This window comes from Scleropages formosus, chromosome 5 (genome assembly GCF_900964775.1).
Source record: "Scleropages formosus chromosome 5, fSclFor1.1, whole genome shotgun sequence".
Lineage (NCBI taxonomy): Eukaryota > Metazoa > Chordata > Actinopteri > Osteoglossiformes > Osteoglossidae > Scleropages > Scleropages formosus.
In genome coordinates this window covers 30476607-30494207 of record NC_041810.1, presented here as the reverse complement: position 1 = coordinate 30494207, position 17601 = coordinate 30476607, and the positions used below count along the sequence as shown (strand labels likewise).

The following is a 17601-nucleotide window of genomic DNA, read 5'->3' as shown; positions in this document are numbered from 1 at the left end:
CGTTTGGCAGTGAGGATTTACCCTGGAGCAGGAGATGGTCTCCAGCGCTACTCCATGACTGTTCCAATTCCCTTCTCCTCAACACCTTGGCAGGTTTTGAGTTTGAGCACCAACAACTGATGTGAGTAAAGAATCTGGCTTTTTTTTTTTGGTTCACGGTAAAATTAATACAGCTTGCAAGCAAATCTGTGCTTTTAGTGATCTATGACTGGAATGCTGATGGTTGGCCCTGGGTCTGGGACGAAGGAAATGTTGGGCTTGATAGACTTAGCAACAGGAATGTTTAGTTTGTATACAGTGTCCAGTAAATAAGAATGTTTGTTTACATTTAACGCTTAAGTTAATATTAGTGTTAAATTCTGTTTAATGGGTCTCAACTCTTCATATAAAAAATATGTATTTGGAATGTAAAGGTCTGCTGCCGAAACTCGGTTTATATGGTGAAACTGAAGTGAAAGTGTCCAAGAAATGGATGTTTAGATAGTTGAAATTATGAAACAGCCAGCGAATAATCATTATATATATAATCATGTACTTTGTTGTAATAAAAAGCACGACTACGAAGGGACTCCCGGCGATTCGTACAGGTGCCCCAGGTCCGCCCGCAAAATTTGAATACACTATACAGTACGCGTTTTCCACTTCGCTGCTTTTTCGCAGAGAGGCGCTAAAGAGATGCGTTTATTACGCCTAGTATCATTTGGGGTATCTAGTATCATTAACTTTGCCAAGGAGCCGCCATGTAGCCGTCACTTTCCGCGCAGCGCTCCGGGGGCAGGGGGGCGGGGTAATTTGACGACGCTCCCTCTTTAACCTTCCTCGCATGTGATGGAGTCGCGCGCACTGGTCGCGCGCCTGCGCCGCGATTTCGGGCGCGCGCAGGTTCGGCAGAGCCGCTTCCATCCTCCACACTCTGGCCGTCATCGGGCCGCGCGTCGCCCCGTGTAGCCGTGCGCGGACACCCAACGCAACGGGGAGCTGAGGGGCTCGTAGCCGCCGACATAAGAAGCGTTACCGCCGCGAAACCGCGAAGACGTCCGGCCGCATCGCAGCCATGGAAAGAAAGGTAGGAGCTCATGGCAGGATCGTGCTGTCAATCTCCGCGCTTCGCGTCGCCGTCTCCGGTGCTTTTTTTTTTTTTCTCTTTTCTTCTCCTCCCTCCCCCTCTCCGAGTGTTTTGCCGCTAAGTGCCGGTCCTGCGCCACCCAACCCACTTGCGGGGGGGGGTGGCACTGACACACCACATGGACTTAAACTAGCGAGGATCGGGAAATTATCCGCCCATAAATGTAGGGAAAAGGAAAGCCAGGGATACAGAATATGAAATATCCGAATAAGAGCAGATCGCGTGCTTGGTTAAATTTTCCGCGAAGAACGCTGAACGTGACAAGTGGAAATGAGCGGCATTGCGCTTGGATGTTGCTTTGCGTAGGAATTAACCCGAGAATATTGCCGTGATCGGGCTCACCGTCACTCTTAACCCATAGCTGCCCTTTACTCAGCCCATTGCCGCACAGGGCAGCAGACACAAAAGCCTCCTAAGATGAGCCTTTGATGAGTTCCTCTGTTCTCCAAACACACACGCACAAAATTTGGGGGGGGGGAATTGCAAAGAGGGATCCGCATTTTAAATGTTCTCATCCACTGGTACATATGTTTTATTATGGTCATCCTTTGCAAAAATAAATGAAAGGGACAAGAAAATGTACAAGTTCTGGTCACTGGTCTGTTAACTATGAGAATTAAAAGACCAAAGTTTCCTGTCTTTTTTTTTTTTTTTTTTTTTTTTTTGACGGTCATAGTGTCAAGTGCTGCAGTTTACAGCATGAGACACATAGTATAGCAGCCATGCCTCAATTTTTTTCTGGTCTTATATTCAGAACCCTTCATTATTATACAATGATCAAGCTGTTAATACTTTTAACATCCTTCTGTTTCATCTAGACTCTACAGCAACATCTAATACATTTACCAGTGTTGGAGTATAAATATGTATCAAAGTATATTGTATATTATGTGTGGTATATTGTACATTATGATATACTGGTATACTCAGGTATATTGTATGTTATGTGAAATCACTTTTCTTTATTAGAGCAAACATTTCCTGTTTGATTTCCCAAAAATGAGTAGCATGTTGTGTTGTTATGTATTTGGAATAATAAAATGGTATAAAAGCAATGTAGTGCACAGTTAAATTCTGAGTATCACTGATGAATTTAACTTAATTTGTGGTCCACGTTATTTATTTACTCAGCAGTTCCAAGTGAACAAATATTCTAAGTGACTTAAATGATGTGTATGTATTAAACTACAGTGATTTACTTATTTACACATTTCTAGGGAATGTGCATTCTTCTTAAAAGTCCCTTGTGGGCTGAAATAGAACAATGAACATTTATTTTTTTAGCAGATGCTTTTCTCCCCAGCAATGTAAAACTGTGAATATACAAAAGCAGTAAAGAATTTGACCAAAAAAGTACACTCTAAACATCTGATGAAATCAGTACCGAAGCAAAAGTTCTGCCTCCCAGAATATAATTATTCAACTGTAGAATAATTACAGAAGAATAAAGAGGCTAATGAACTGGTAACTGATCCAATGTACTTACTATTAGTTTCAATGGTTTAAAAAAAAAAAAAAAATCCTGAGCCCCAAAAGTGACACCCATTTATGCAAAAATATCACATAATTCCATTAAAATGCCTCCGGCCTTACGCCCTGTGTTGCCGGGTAGGCTCCGGTTCCCCGCGACCCCGTATGGGACAGGCGGTTCTGAAATGTGTGTGTGTGTGGACATAACTGTTAAACTTATCTGTTACGGTAATTAAACAGTTATCTTCATTGATTACTCTATGACTCTGCCTTTAGTGACTACAGTCACTAAAAAGAGACGCTGTTGGGAGGTGTTGCCAGTGAAGTTGTAGGACTGGTAAAATGTGCATTTATAGTGGCCTAGACTTTCACTGTCCACACTGGGGCACCGTGTCGAGTTTAGGATGACTCAAGTTCGCAGCAATATTCCAAGGCATAGCTGCCATACCTTTTACACAGGTTCTATGAAACTGATCTTACCTTGGTCGTATCAGAGTATTGAGTCATCTTGTTGTGTTTCTTATGAATGGAGCTATGGACGGAAGCTTTGAAAGTAGTTAAAAGTTGAAGAACCTACTGAGACTGTTAACTCATTGGTCATATGTGAAGAAAAGTTACGCTGCTCTGCAGATCTGCATGGGCTTGAAACATCTCGGCGATTGTTTACTAATAAAGCACTATCCCACTCCTAAGGGAGAAGTTCTTGGTGAGATGGTAAGAACATAGTATTTGACCAAACTGGACACATCCCAAGTCATTTAGCCCATGTTCAATGAACTTACAATGTAAGTTCAATGTTAAGCTATAGTACTTGCAATTATTTACCCATTTATACACCTGGGTAATTTTACTGGAGCAATTTAGGGTAAGTACCTTGCTCAAGCTTACTACAGCCAGAGCTTGGATTGAAACCTGCATCCTTTGGGTCTAAAGGCAGCAGCTTTATCCATTACGCTACCAAGTTTCCTCTTTAGTTGATGCTTTTCTCCAAAGCAACTTAGTGTTAAACTGCTTTCAGTCATTTCCCTATTTATGGGTAATTTTTATTGGAGCAGTTAGGAATATGTACCTTGTTGCAGGGTACTACAGCAGTTATGTAGGTTTACTACCAGAAACTATGCAGAATATAAACATTTCATAGAGTATTTACAAATTAACCTTTATGTTAAAGTATACAGTATACTATATATGCATAACATTTAATCTCAATTTAGCTCCTTGCTTTTGTTTTATTTTTTCACCTTGGTGCATTTTAAACTGTGCCACATTTGTTGTTTTACTGCTTACTTTCATTTTCTATGTCGCGGGGTAATTTGTGCAAGTTTGCTACCTAATTTTTAAGTTGAAACACTACTGCTGTAGTTTTGGGAAGGTCAGCTCAAGGTTATCGGAACTGCCGACTCAGTTACTCAGTGTAAGTTCATTACTGTGAACTAGGGGACAAAATTTGTTGAAGGAAAACTTGGGAAAGAAATAAAGCACCACAGCAAGTTATCTATTTATAGGGCCGGGTTGCACAAGCAATTCAGGGTAAGGATCCTGGTAAGGGTGCTACAGCAGGAGATGGGATTCAAATCTGGTGCCTTTAAGGGCAAGACAGCAGCTCCAATCCAAACTCTACCTCCTACATTTTGCTAGAAATTCATGAAACTAGTGATACAAAGATGGAGACGTGTGTGTAACTGCTACGTTGGTTTCTTGCTGGCTTGCTGCTGGACGTCCAGCAGATGCTCTCAGTTCCTAGAGCTACTATTAGCTGTTTTTGCGTTTGCCTTCTGTACTGATCTTGGTTGCGTTCTGCTCATCATTGCTAGATGTTCCACCTGGCGTTGGTGCCACTCCCCTCCTCTCCTCCTTTCCTCTTTTTGCTGCTTTGGTGTCTCGTTTAACTAATCTCCTCATGGACATCCGTACGGGTTTCCCTCTTCTTCCAGCCCGTCTCCTGGTCCCTTACCTGTGTTCTGTCCTTTACTTTCACCTGCAAGTTCCGTGATCTTCCATCTTGTATCTCCTACCAGTCCCATGGACCCCATCTCTTCCTACTTAGTCGCCTGTGTTTTCTTTCCTGTTTCCCTTCCTGTCACCCCACCCTGCCGTGGCGTTTTCTTTTCCTGCTCAGTCCCTTCTTGGCCCCCTCTTTCTTTTCACCCACCCAGGTAGTGCCACTCATCTCTGCAACTCTATTCTGCTATGCCGCATGATTTTTCACGATGCGTTACATTGCTTTGCACGATGATGACCTGTATGATCCCGTGTCATTGCTGGCTTCCCATTGCTGTCATTGTGTGTCTGTCTGTTTTTTTTCTCACTCCTTATATACCCCAACTGGTCTGTACCTGTTACTCCATGTATTCATTTAAACTCCACTGCTTGAAGTCATTTACTGATTTAATTTACAGGATATAAACATAGCTGCTTGTATCACTATCCCAACCATTTGTCACGGGTCACGATTTTGTTTGCAGTACATAAAGGACAGACCTCTTTGTTCCATTAACTTCGCTGCATTCTGTGGTCATCTGGTTTGATTTGCAAAGGTAAACAGCTGTTTGCCCCGCTAATGTATGGCTTGACCTTATTTTCCACAGGGTAAACAGCGCAGCTGTGATTTCATTTACAGGCGGTAAATGGAACAGCTGTTCCTTCTATGTAGTTGTGCATCACTAACAGAGCTATTTATTCTGATGGCATAAAGGGCACAGCAACGTGTTCATCTAAATGCACCGCTCAAAGCGATCCTCTGCTTTTATTACTAAAAGTTAAGACTCGGAGTGCCAGCTGTTTAGTGTAATAATCTGCACCTAGGTCCCTGAATTATTTATTCCATTGCAGATGATACTTTTCCCCCAGTTTCTTTTTTTTTTTAAATTCATTAATAAGACAGCAGGGCAGTGTCATAATGACAGGGAGACAGAATACAACACACTTGGACCTTAGCTTACGAACACAATTGCGACCAGAAGTCTAACTCATTTGTTTATAGCTCGAAAATCATTTTGGCAATATTGCAGTTAATTAAAACTGAATATATATGCCCATAGGCTAGGTTGTATAAAAGCTTAAGACAAAGCAATGATAAATAAAACATGCTTGTCCGTACAGTCAGTGAAAGTTTGATTTGACAGGTGGTTGTCATGATATCCTACTAGCGCAGTGCAAGTTTTGTAACAATTTTCTCAGAAATGGAAACACGAGGACACATTTTAAGGCACGTACACACATTTAGATTCAATGTCACAGTGGATGTTGGACATACAGCATAGTGAATCATGGGCATAGTCTGTAAAGTTCAGATTGAGAGCTTCAGCCTTAATATAATGTATTATAAAATGAAGGAAAACATGGGTAGTACGTCACTTTGTACAGTATGTAGTAATGATCACAGTTTTGGTTCTCTAACCACACTTAATGTGGTTTAACACTGTAAACGAGCATTTTATACTTCTCAGAATAGGCAGCAGATCACTGCAACCCTGATTTGGACTACATTTACATTTATATTTACTCATTTAGCGGACACTTTTCTCCAAAGCGAGGTACATCTCATAGAAAATACAATGTTTTCATTACATCAACAGAAGGAGACTTAGATGAAGATATATGATTCTGAAACACAGTTAATTTGCTATTTTCTGCCATATGAACCAATGTACATCACACAAGTAGCTGCATATAGGTTTATCCGTTTATTCAACATTTATAATTCATTAAGTTATTGAGAATAAACAATTACACATTAACATGCATTTAAGAGATCATGACTAGGACAAGTATGACATCTGATCATGGTCAAGACTAGGACCAGTATGACGTCTAAAAACTGTCTGATCATTATTTAAGGGGTGACCTTTTGCCACTTTGTGAAATACCACCAGGTGTCAAAATGCAGTTAAAACTTGGTCAGTAGCGCAATGCAAAAGTGAACCTCTCAGATACCTGGCATCCTTCTGTATTTGTATACACCACGGAAAGGAACGCATCAAGTCATTCCTGTGACTTTGTATGACACCGAGAGCCCTGGGGAATAGCTGCTGTTTTTCCTTCTTTTGAAACGCTGTAACCGATGTGTCGGCGTTGAAGGAACGGCAAAGAAAATCTTTCCTGACTTCCCCAATCATGCAACCCACTGTACCCATCATGCTTTATTGAACCTCCAGTGAGCAGAAATGACAGACGCGTCACAATTCAGGCAGCAGCAAGAAGGACCCCCCCCGGGTAGGTTGCATGACAACTGGCTGCATGCACAAAACAAAGCCTGGGATCGAAGGGAGTAGATGGTAAGGTAAGAAAGGAAATGGAAATTAGATTTTATACCATAACACTAACAAAGCCAAATAAGGGAAACTTTAGCAAATGACAGTTCTTGGTGAGTGAACAAATAAGTAAGACAAAACTAAGATGCAGCATTGTATGCCTTTCTATGTTATAATACAGTTTGGCAGTATTTTCAAGGCTATAACCCAGACTGTAAAGTCTACCGACCCTGTCTCAGTAATTCTAGTTTTTTAAAATTTCATAACTGACAAAATTGGTAATGTAAACACTTAAAGGTTTCCAGTGTATTTGCTGTGAGTGAATAGTTTAAATGTGGTTATTTGTTTTATTTCATATACCATATTTGACTGCCCGGTCTGTGACAGTGGCATCACTTGCATTATTAAGCACAGATGCCACTGAACAAAAGCACCTTGGTGAATAAGGTGTGTGTGTGTGTGTGTGTGTGTGTGTGTGTGTGTGTGTGTGTGTGTGTGTGTGTGTGTGTGTGTATGTATTTGAAGCTACCCCTCTGTACAATGTCTATAGCTATTCATATTTTCTGTGATGCTTTATGGCTTTGCATATTTAAGGTAAGTTCTGAATCAGGGATGTGTGAAAGTAGCTTTCCTTCCTTGGCATGTGATTGAATAACCTTTTTGCTCACACGCTCAAGTCTTCAGCAATTACTTCACTACCGAACCTGCAACTTCACTGACACCTTTCAAATAACTGTGTTTTGACTAAACTAATTATGCAGCACATTTGCTTCATTCTGCGGGCGTGTAAGGAATGGTCTGGATGCCTAGAAGTGCAAAAAGTACATTTCAGGACATGCACACAAGGACCAAATAACACCATATTGTTTGTGCTCAATGAACCCCAGCATTGGGGCCTTGTTAGCCCAAGTTTCTCAAGCTTTCATATTAACTGGTTTTGCAGGGAGACATAGACAATGCCTTTCCTTATCTGGGGGTCCAGGAGCTGTTTGACGTCAAATCAGGGCAGGCTTTTGCCAGTCAGGAAATATACTACGGTCTCCAGGAACTGGATTTTTGGAAACATAAATTTAACAAAAACTAACTTGTGTGTGTGCCTGTTATTTAAAACATTTAAATATTCATTTGTCATAAATGCTTTTTAAATGACATGCTCAGTCAAGGCCAGTCAAGTATCCTAGATCCAATCTAGTAGTCAGAACCAAGGTTTTTAGAGGGAAAAAAAAACCTTGAAGAGAATTTCAGGCCTGAAACTGTCACCCACTGTCATTAACCACTTGTCCAAGTGAGGGTTGCAGTGATCTTGAACCTAGCCTGGAAACGCAGTGTGCAGAGCTAAGCAGGGTACACCCTGGATGAGATGCCAGTCCATCACCTGGTCGTCCTAAAATAGGTGTGCGGAATTCAAATGAACAAAACATAAGGCGTAATTAGTCTCGTAATTTACAAAAGTTATATAACATGTTTTGGAAAGCATTACAAAATGTTTAAATGTCAGTTTCTCATTTTTAATTGTGTTATTAAAATTCCAGCACTCCTGCTATTGAAAAATGAGGACAATTTTAGCTGTTTTTTATTGTGCCTAGTCATTCCAACTCACTTAATTATTATTATTAATGAATCTGACAGTCATCTCTAAAGGAATAATAGCATGTTATCATTGTATGTATCCCACTTTAATAACCGTTCAACACTAGGTTTGTAACAAATTGTGAATTTCAAAGGAATGTTTGAAAAATCTGTATTATATATTTATAATACATAAACATATCTATGTATATAATATATAAATTTTGTTTTCATGTTGCAGGATATGGCACAAAATGCTAAAGATTCGTGGAAAGAGATTCACTTCCAGATTTCTGTGCAGTATCCCGATTGAAACCAATCTATGCGTTTGTCTAACAGAATCAGTACATATTCCTCCAATTTACATGAGCAGTGCTTTATTTATCATTTTGGCAAACTTGATGTGTGAGATTCAGTGGAATTAGAATTCCTCAGCAACTGATATTCACCTCTCTGCCCCACACACAAATTGTGCAGAATACTTTGCAATTTGGGATTCATCATACTTCAACAAGCCAAGTTTGTGGCGGTTTTACACTATATCCAGTCTTGGCTCCTTTGTTTTGTCACCATGGATGAGTCATGCCTTATGGTGATACCTGCGGCAGTTTTCAGCAGCTCTGTTGGGATAGCTGAAGGCAATAATTCTCATTTTTCCAATCCCCCAAACAAATAAGCACAGTTACTGCTTTGGGGAACTTTGAAGTCCTTTCCGGTAGATCATTGTTCTAAGAGGAATATGTAGAGAAACGTCATTCTGCCAGCTTTTCAGAACCTTGAAGAACTCTCATGGTATCTCCCACATTTCTGTCCTTCATTATTTAAATTAGTGTATTTTCCTTCCATCAGTGAAGGTCAGTTCCAAAACTTAAAAAATACGAACAGTACTTCAAAGACTAGATGTTTTATGTTTGTCTCGCTATTACTGTTTTTTTTTGCATATTTTAGTGTGGTCTTGTTTTCCTCACTGTGGAATGGGAGTGCGTAGTCTGTTTTCCATAAAAATGATTATGTACGCAGAATGTTTTTTTTTTTTTTTTTGTGCTGCTGTATTGAAACTGGTGTGGCCTGTCGAAGTTCCAGGAATGGATTTAGTGAGTGGTGACCTGAGAAAATAAAGAGGAGAGGGCCTCCAGTGTTGGGAGGGAGGTTCAGGCTCATGTTCCATGGGCCTCTTCCTGTGTGGTTCCTGCTGTCAAGTCCAGCAAAGATGTCTGTATTTGTGTTTGTTTTTAGTGTTTGTCCTGCATTGTCAGCGGAAACTGGAGACCGTTGTGTAAATGTTAACCCTCTTTTTTTTTTTTTTTGGTTCTGTCTGCTATTTGGTTGCAAAGAATGCATCCTTTTTTAAGTAACACACAGTATATTAGTTGGGTTACTCTTTTAAACAGCTAGATGTAGAATCCAGGTTTAGTACTGGCAAAGAAAAGAGACATGGCTGTATATGTTTTCCTTACCTTTTTGAATTGTACGCTGAACATGTTATGACAGACGCTCCACTCTAAGAAAGGATGAGCGAATTAAAGAGTCAAAGTGGAGAGAGAAAAAAAAATGGGGCTATAGAAGCTCAAATTACGACAACTGGAACAGCATGAAAGAAGTTGTTGACAGCTTCTTGGGATCAATAGTCAACAGCAAGGGATCTGGCAGTCAAAAGATATGTCGAAGACTGACACCTGGTACAGCCAAAATGAACGATCTTAAAAAAGGTCTTCAAATATTCTGAAGTATCCTCTAGGACGAAGATTTGATTTGCTAATGTTGTGCTATTCTGTATTAGGGCTACAAAAGTAGAGCTTTAAAAAAAAAAATAAGACAATGGCTTTCATTCACCACAGCTAGGAGAGTAAACAGAAGGATGTTGGAACTAATCAGGCTCAAACTCTCATTAGAAGCACAAATGATGAGAGTGAGGTTATCATACTTTGGACACATCATGCAAAAATCTGATTCTCTCCAAAAGACCTTAACACCTGAGGGAGGTTAAAGAAAAAAGAAGAGGATGAACAGCAACCAGATGATGGACTCGCATTCTTCAACACTAAGGACACAAGTTGAGGACATACATTTCTGGAGGAACTCTGTTCATGTGGTTGCAAAGAGTCATCACCAACAACGACTGATGGAACCCCAACGTTGACCTCCTGTTCAAGGAATCGTGGGGACTGACACCTAAGGTGACGCTCAAATGGGAATAGACTGAGACATTCACTGTTCTTCTTGGTGGTTGGTAACTACCAGAACTCTTGCCGAATCAAGTCAAGGGTCTTTCCTATTCCTGGTTGTCTAACTAAACATAAAGAGGCTCCTTGTCCACCTCCCAGGTATAGCTCATTCCAGAAGGTTTTCTGGATCATCAACACAATTTTCTATTCTACAGGGGCTGGAAACACAGAACATGGTAATTATGATTTCTTCCAATAACTCCTTCTCAGAGGCATCATACTTCTGAGACAGGGAGTCATACTTGGTGGTTTTGAATCTGGGAGAATAAGATGGGACAATCGTAAAATCTTAAGATTAATACCACATGAGGTAAGAGACCTCATCCCCCACAGGTACTCTGGTTTTTGTAGTCTGTATACTGCTATTGTACAGTGTACAGTCTCTGGACAGCTGAATCTGTAGGCAGCTTCTTCTGTAATATGTCGTCCATGGCTCCTGCTGACATCGGCTGGTAACTTGAGGAAGTGCACCTTAGTTTCTCCCTACCGAAGATGAAATTCCTTCCTGAATTTTAAAATAAGGATCAAAACTAACACTTAATCTTACAGATGCTCTTTAAAACTGTAGGAGTCGTATACATAATAACTCTCTTGTTTTGTGATTTTAACCGATTTGTTCAAATAGACATCTGTTGGCCAGAAAAATGTTAATTAAATGCTTGATAAAAATAGTGAATAGGCAATACGGTGGTAGATATATATTAGTTTCTCACATTATAACTCCTTGTATATATTTTGAGTGTATGGTGGTACGACTTCTTGAGCAAAGGGTGCGTTTGTCAGGTTTCTCCCTATAGTGGTTAAGGTCATGGATTCGTTACATTTGAGAAAGGTTCTTACCTTGAATTAAAAATAAAAATACCCAGCTGTGATGGTGGGTCAAGTGTAAGCGGTTTCCAATTTAGACAACAGCAAAGCAAAGAATCATCAACAATAATAGTATTGTGAGCTACTGAATTCATGCCCAAATATAATAATATTTACTGTCAAAGGTTTTGCTTTACAAAGCCAAGTGTTTTCATAGAAATGGAGATATTAAGGTTTGGGAATAGGGAAACATATTTATACAGCTGTTTTAAGGGTCTAGGTTGCATTTTTTTTTTTTCTTTTCTACTAATGTTTTAGTTGTGTACTTGTATTTTCTAGAAATTAACTGAACTGAATAAAATTTCTGGATATCAGAAACTCCAGTTCACAATAATTTAGTAGAATACAAGGTGGGTTTCTTGGTCAAATACTGAAGTTAAAAGCGCTGTGTTTGCTGTGCAGAAGTCGGAGTATACAATCACCCCTCATTATTTAGTTTCTGATACAGTATTATTAATACTGTGTGTTGGTGATCAGTGCAAATTGTTATTTTTATGTTCTGCAGCATCCAGTTTGGGTTGGCCATTTTTGATTTGCTGCAATAAACTAAGACCCCCTTTAAAAATTCACCCAGCTGCTTTCCTGCGCAGACTTTAAAAGGTACTATACCCTAATTTTCTCATTTATTTGAAGTGTAGTCTTTGTCTTCCTCAGGCCAGTCCGTGCACACTATCACAATATTTACTTTTAAGTGCAATTAAAATAAGTGGTACAGGCGCAAAGAATAACAGAATATTACTCTATAGTGATAGTAATAATTATTATTAGAAGCAAATACTGTTAACGTCAGTAGTATCAAGCGCTGCACTTAAGCATAACAGCATAAGGGCAGAATTATTCCTAGTATCTAGTGCCATTAAAATGTCAAGATGTTTACAACAGTGGTTAATGCTTCTCCAGAAACCCTACTATATATATTTCAGAAATGGTTACTAAATTATGTTCTGGAAGCCCTATCGAAAGTTCTGGCCAGAGATGTGGGACCAGGGCAGAGTAGGTGTGGGAAAGGGTTTTAACTGCCATGGTGGCAATTTCCAAACCTCATATGCAACTATGAAAGCTGAGATGTCATCCTTCACATTAGCCAACCAGAGTTGTTGACAGGGTTCTTTGTGGTACAAACATGGGGAGAAACATGCAAACTCTACACACACTGCACTGGACTCCACATGTATTGAATAGCTTAGGAGCTGTGAAGTACTGGCATTATCCACTGTGTCACCATGTCCCCAACTTCACTATATTCCAGAAGAAAACTGAATCGTGTGAAAGTAAGAGTACACCGGAACCTGTTTTTAATTTTCATCACACTTATGCAGCAGAATGCCTTTGTGAAGTCTTATTATATATGTAATATATAATATCTTGTGATCTGATGGGGCGGTACAACCGAGGGCGGGTCCCAGGGATTCACCTCTTCCCTAGTTGAGTAAGGACAGCCAGCTGCACCTGCTCAGGGCCAATAAGGGGGACTATAAAGGCAGCTGGCCTGAAGATTTTGGGGGTGGTGTTTAGGGCATTGTGGCAGGGAAGCAAACTGAAGGAGGAGGCAGTGGGTTTCTGTTATTTGATTTTGTGTTTAGTTTCCCGACAGTCGATTTGTTTTGTTCTTTTTGGTTTATAATAAGCCTTATTGTATGGGAAAAGTCCCGTTGTCCTGTGCCACTCCTGCTTTTGTTACTGCATATGCCCTACAACAGCCTCCTATATATAATATGCTGTATATATTTTATTTTTTGGGAAAACTATCAATTTCATTGTATTTTCATGAGGAGTGTACAAATGTAAATTTTAAATAGTATAAATTCCACAAAGGTAAAAGCTATTGGAAAAGGCTACAATATTTACCGTGCATTGGTCAGAAAAGACAATGATGTACTCCATGCATACTTTTTTCTTCTTCTCAGAATGTAATATTGCAAATTAAGTTAGCAATTTCCTTGATTATTAAACCGGCAATGGAATAATATCCAGCATCTAGACTATAATCTTTTGAACGAGCTGATATCTTGCAGTTGACGTACCACAAGGGCATTTAATTGCGCCTTGAAAATTCAAGTTAAATAGAAATGGAACCGACTAAAGGGTGTGCGCGAGAAGGAAAGGGAAATACTTCTGGCCCCTTTAAGCTGTTCTTTTCGGAGACGGACGCGCTCTGCTGGACCAGCCGGTAACCTGGGGCACTCCACAGAGGTGCACCAGCAAGGGGACCAGCAGTCTCTGTGCCGGCACACAAACAGCCTGAACGCAGCAGCCAGTCACACTGCACGCCTCTTATCAACCAATGGAATGCAACAGCTGTGGGGGGTGGGGGGTGGGGTGCCGGAGGGTGGGCCGGCCGGAACCCCCCTGTCAGGCCCCCACCCTCCCCACCCCTTCGAAGAGAGCTGGGGAAAAGGCAGCTGAACTCAGAAGAGACTTTGCTGGGGTACATCTTAAAAAGAGTGTAAGAGCGGCAGTAAGAGAGAGCTAGTGAGCGAGCGAGCGAGAGAAGGGTGTCCAAAAAACGAGAGTTAGGGAAGACACCGAAAGGCTGAGGGAAGGGGGAGCAGGCGAGGGGACTAGAATGCACAGAGAGGACGAGAAGGAGAGTAGGGAGAAGCCCAGAAGAAAAGGAGAGCAAGGAGAAGGTGGGAAAGAGGGGTTGTGCTCAATGGCTACAGAGGAGAGCGCTGGTGGAGCCAGGAAAGCTACCAAGAGTAAACTGTTTGAGTTCCTCGTCCATGGCATGGTGAGTGGGTCCTGTCACTGAACGTGTGTGTGTGTGTGTGTGTGTGTGTGTGTGTGTGTGTGTGTATATGAGAGAGAGTGAATGAGAGAGAGAGAGAGAGAGTGGAAAGCGGCTTTCTGTGTGTTTGCGATAGCTGGGAAAGCCGCGTGAAGGTTATTTCCAGCCTCCAGAATCCCATACCATTGCTTTTTAAAGAAGAGAGCCAGAGGAGAGGCAAATAAGGGAGGGAGCAAGGGAACACGGAGGAGCAAAGAGGAGGACTTTTGTTAAAAAAAAAAAAAAAAAAGTGGACAGAGAAGAAGGACAGGAGCAGTGGCTCTATGGGATATTCTACTAGAATCCATAAGAGCAAGGAGAGTCTTGTTCATGGGAGCACCATCAAACAGCTTTCCGAACGTTCCCACTCCATTGGCACCACAATCACAGAAGTCCTCAGGCAGAGGCAATTCAGTGATATTTAAAAAAAAATTAGATGAATGCACACACACATAGTCTGAACCGCTTGTCCCGTTCGGAGTCACGGGGAGCCGGAACCTGACCCGGCAACACAGGGCGTAAGGCTGGAGGGGGAGGGGACACACCCAGGACAAGACGCCAGTCTGTCACAAGGCACCCCAAGTGGGACTTAAACCCCAGACCCACCAGAGAGCAGGACCCAGTCCAACCCACTGTGCCACCATGCCCCCCCCCCCGAGATGAATGTTTTATTTTAAAGTGTTTAGCTAAGATGTACAGTATGATGTTGGAAGTTGCACAAATAACAGAAATGTCAAAAGTTCTGTACAGCAGCAGACACCGGGCCATATTGGATAAAACGGAGTAATTTTTCTTTTTAGCTGTAAAATGCACAAGGTTCTTTGATATCCTGATATAATTTTGATGGAGTGTGTGAAGAAAGTTCACTTTCAAATACATTAAAAGCAACTCCCGGGATTAAATATATATTTGTTTGGAATGCAGGGAAAACAGTGTGGTTTAAGGGTTTTTCGGAGAGACCAGTCCAGCGTAGTGGTGTACAGGAGAGGGTTTGTACATGGCTGCCAAGTAGGGTTTTTTTATATTGCATTGTATATTAATAACAGTTGGTTTTTGGGGAAAACAAATTGTTAGGTCTTATTGCCTTGGCAGAGCTGTTTTACAGTATAGGCTCTTTTTTTCTTCTTTCTGAGGAACTCGTGTAGCTCTAAAGTGGGATCTCTAAGGCCACAATGACTGCTTGTCTTGGCACCTGCCTTACAATATGGACAATTCTGCTTTTACGAGACCGATCCTCTCGTTTTATACTGGCGCTTGAAAAAATATTTGAAAGTAGGAATTTTGTTGAGATGTATCTAAAATGAATTTATAGAGAATACCCTGTTTGAAGTCAGAAGTATGATTTATCAATTACTCTCTTTAAATAAAGACATCAGCAGCAATTGACTCTCCTTTTTTGGTATGTTATTCAAACTCTTCAAATGTTCATTCACCCAGAAGACCTGAATGAAGCTGAATTCAAGTTGTGTGCTGATAAAGTGAGTTATTGTAAAATCCTCTCAGGGATTTGTGAGTTATGCACTACTGTTGTCTAGGAAGAAGTACAAAGTGATGGTTGAGACTCTGCATCTCAGTGCACTAATTCAGTTGGTAAGACTTTTGTTATTCTCATGTAAATTTTCTCTTTTCCCATTTTAGCTTCCTTTACCTATGCCTTAATCCCTTACGCATTTTGTATGTCAAGTCAACAATGTGAAAAAGTTACCTCGACACGTGCCGTATGAATTTTTTTATTTCTTCAGTGACCCATCATGTCGTATCACTGAGGCTCTACTTTTTAACAGAATGTTGGTGTGAATCTATGACTTATTTGAAGACATTATAACTGCTTTTATTTACAAAGTGCATTCAGTTTACCATAGTAATTTCCCCAAATGAGGCTTTGATACCAGAATCACCCTACCCGTGGTAAGACATAAACTAGATTTTGTTGCTGTACAATTGCACTATGCACTATGTCCTCTTAGCTACCTGCAACCAGGTGAATCTCAGGAGGGGGAAAAAAAAAACATTTGATTTAAAGTTTTAGAAGGTAACTTATTCACGCATCATTGAGGGCTGTAAGACCCCAGCATGTTTAAATGATCTTGCCTTGAATGACCCAAAGTAAGGCTTCCATTACCGTGGTAATCACAAACATGCTGGAAGGGGAAGACTGGATTCTGCCCAAATTCTTTCCTGTACATGCACATATGGCTTCACCTGCAACAGGCTGGAGTTCAAAATCACTTACAACAAACCACATGGCCATGGTGGTTTTACTCAATGATGTTTTCAGGTGCTCATGTATATGGTGCTTATTTTTCCTACAGTAATTCAGATTGGATTTCTTAGTCAGAGTGATATGGCAGGGCATGCTTCCTGGGGCTAAAACCTTAACCATTTTGCTACCTGCTGAAGACTCTGAATTTGATGGTGGCCAGCATTACTACCTTTATTCTGTCTTTTTTACGAGCAGCTCCACCAAGGAGAACTTTGCTGGCTACATCACATCCTTATAGCCTTTATTGCCCACTGTATTCATGGGGTCACAGACTTGCAGTCTGGGTACCTGAGAGTTTCTCAGGTATGAAATGAATGGACTCAGTAATTTCTGTTACATCAGTTCATTGTTGTCACTGAATCTTCGACAGGCAACAAGTATCAAGGTGGTTGAGGAAACCCAAGGTTCCAAAGGTACGTCAAACCTAAGGGAACCGAAAACATATAATAGTTAGGAACACGGTGTTGCAATCTGAAAATTGACAGCTTAAGGCCTTAGAGAAAGCTGTGCTGCAGTACCCTTAAAATAGTACTTAATCTGAAATACCATAGTTGTATAGCTAGTTCAACAAATGAAGGCTGCAATTTGCTTTGAATAAGTATGGGTTACCGTCTGACCGCTGTTATTTTAAAGTCGTAATATTATGTCACCATCATCCCAGGGTACCAGATAGCTTACTAGTTAAGTACATTGCCTTATAATCTGAATATTGCTGCTACTTCTGTAGAACCCATGAACAAGGTACTTGCTCTGAATGGCTGCACTGAAGTAACCTTGCTGTTAGTGGGTCAAATACTGTAAGTTGCTTTAGACAAAAGCATGAGCTAACTTGTGAATTACTATAACATTTTATAATATGGAAGTTTAAAAAAAAAAAATTGTGCACTTTCATACAGTGTTCCCTAGACTGGGGAGGGTGGACAGGAGTGTATATGTGGTTGTGCTGCTCTCAACAAGATTTAAGGGTCCTTCCTTTGTCGTATCTCAACGTTTCTATGCTTATGCTTACCATTCTCCTCAGTGAAGCATAGAGAGGAACTGATGCCCAATTTTACTCTTAT

General features: G+C 40.7%; 1 protein-coding gene across 3 annotated transcripts in view; it reads left to right on the top strand.

Annotated features, from left to right (window-relative positions):
- The first annotated feature begins 322 nt into the window (after window positions 1–322).
- The window catches only part of LOC108942101 (SWI/SNF-related matrix-associated actin-dependent regulator of chromatin subfamily D member 3-like), a 40887-nt gene continuing 23608 nt past the window's right edge, over window positions 323–17601 (top strand). For 2 of the 3 annotated variants that reach the window (XM_018765195.2, XM_018765194.2), the window contains exon 1: window positions 13908–14241. In XM_018765195.2, coding sequence (XP_018620711.2) covers window positions 14077–14241 — 165 coding nt within the window. In that variant the 5' untranslated portion in view covers window positions 13908–14076. Of the gene's footprint in view, window positions 1067–13907; window positions 14242–17601 lie in introns of those variants that run through there. The other variant, XM_018765196.2, reaches the window with a different exon arrangement.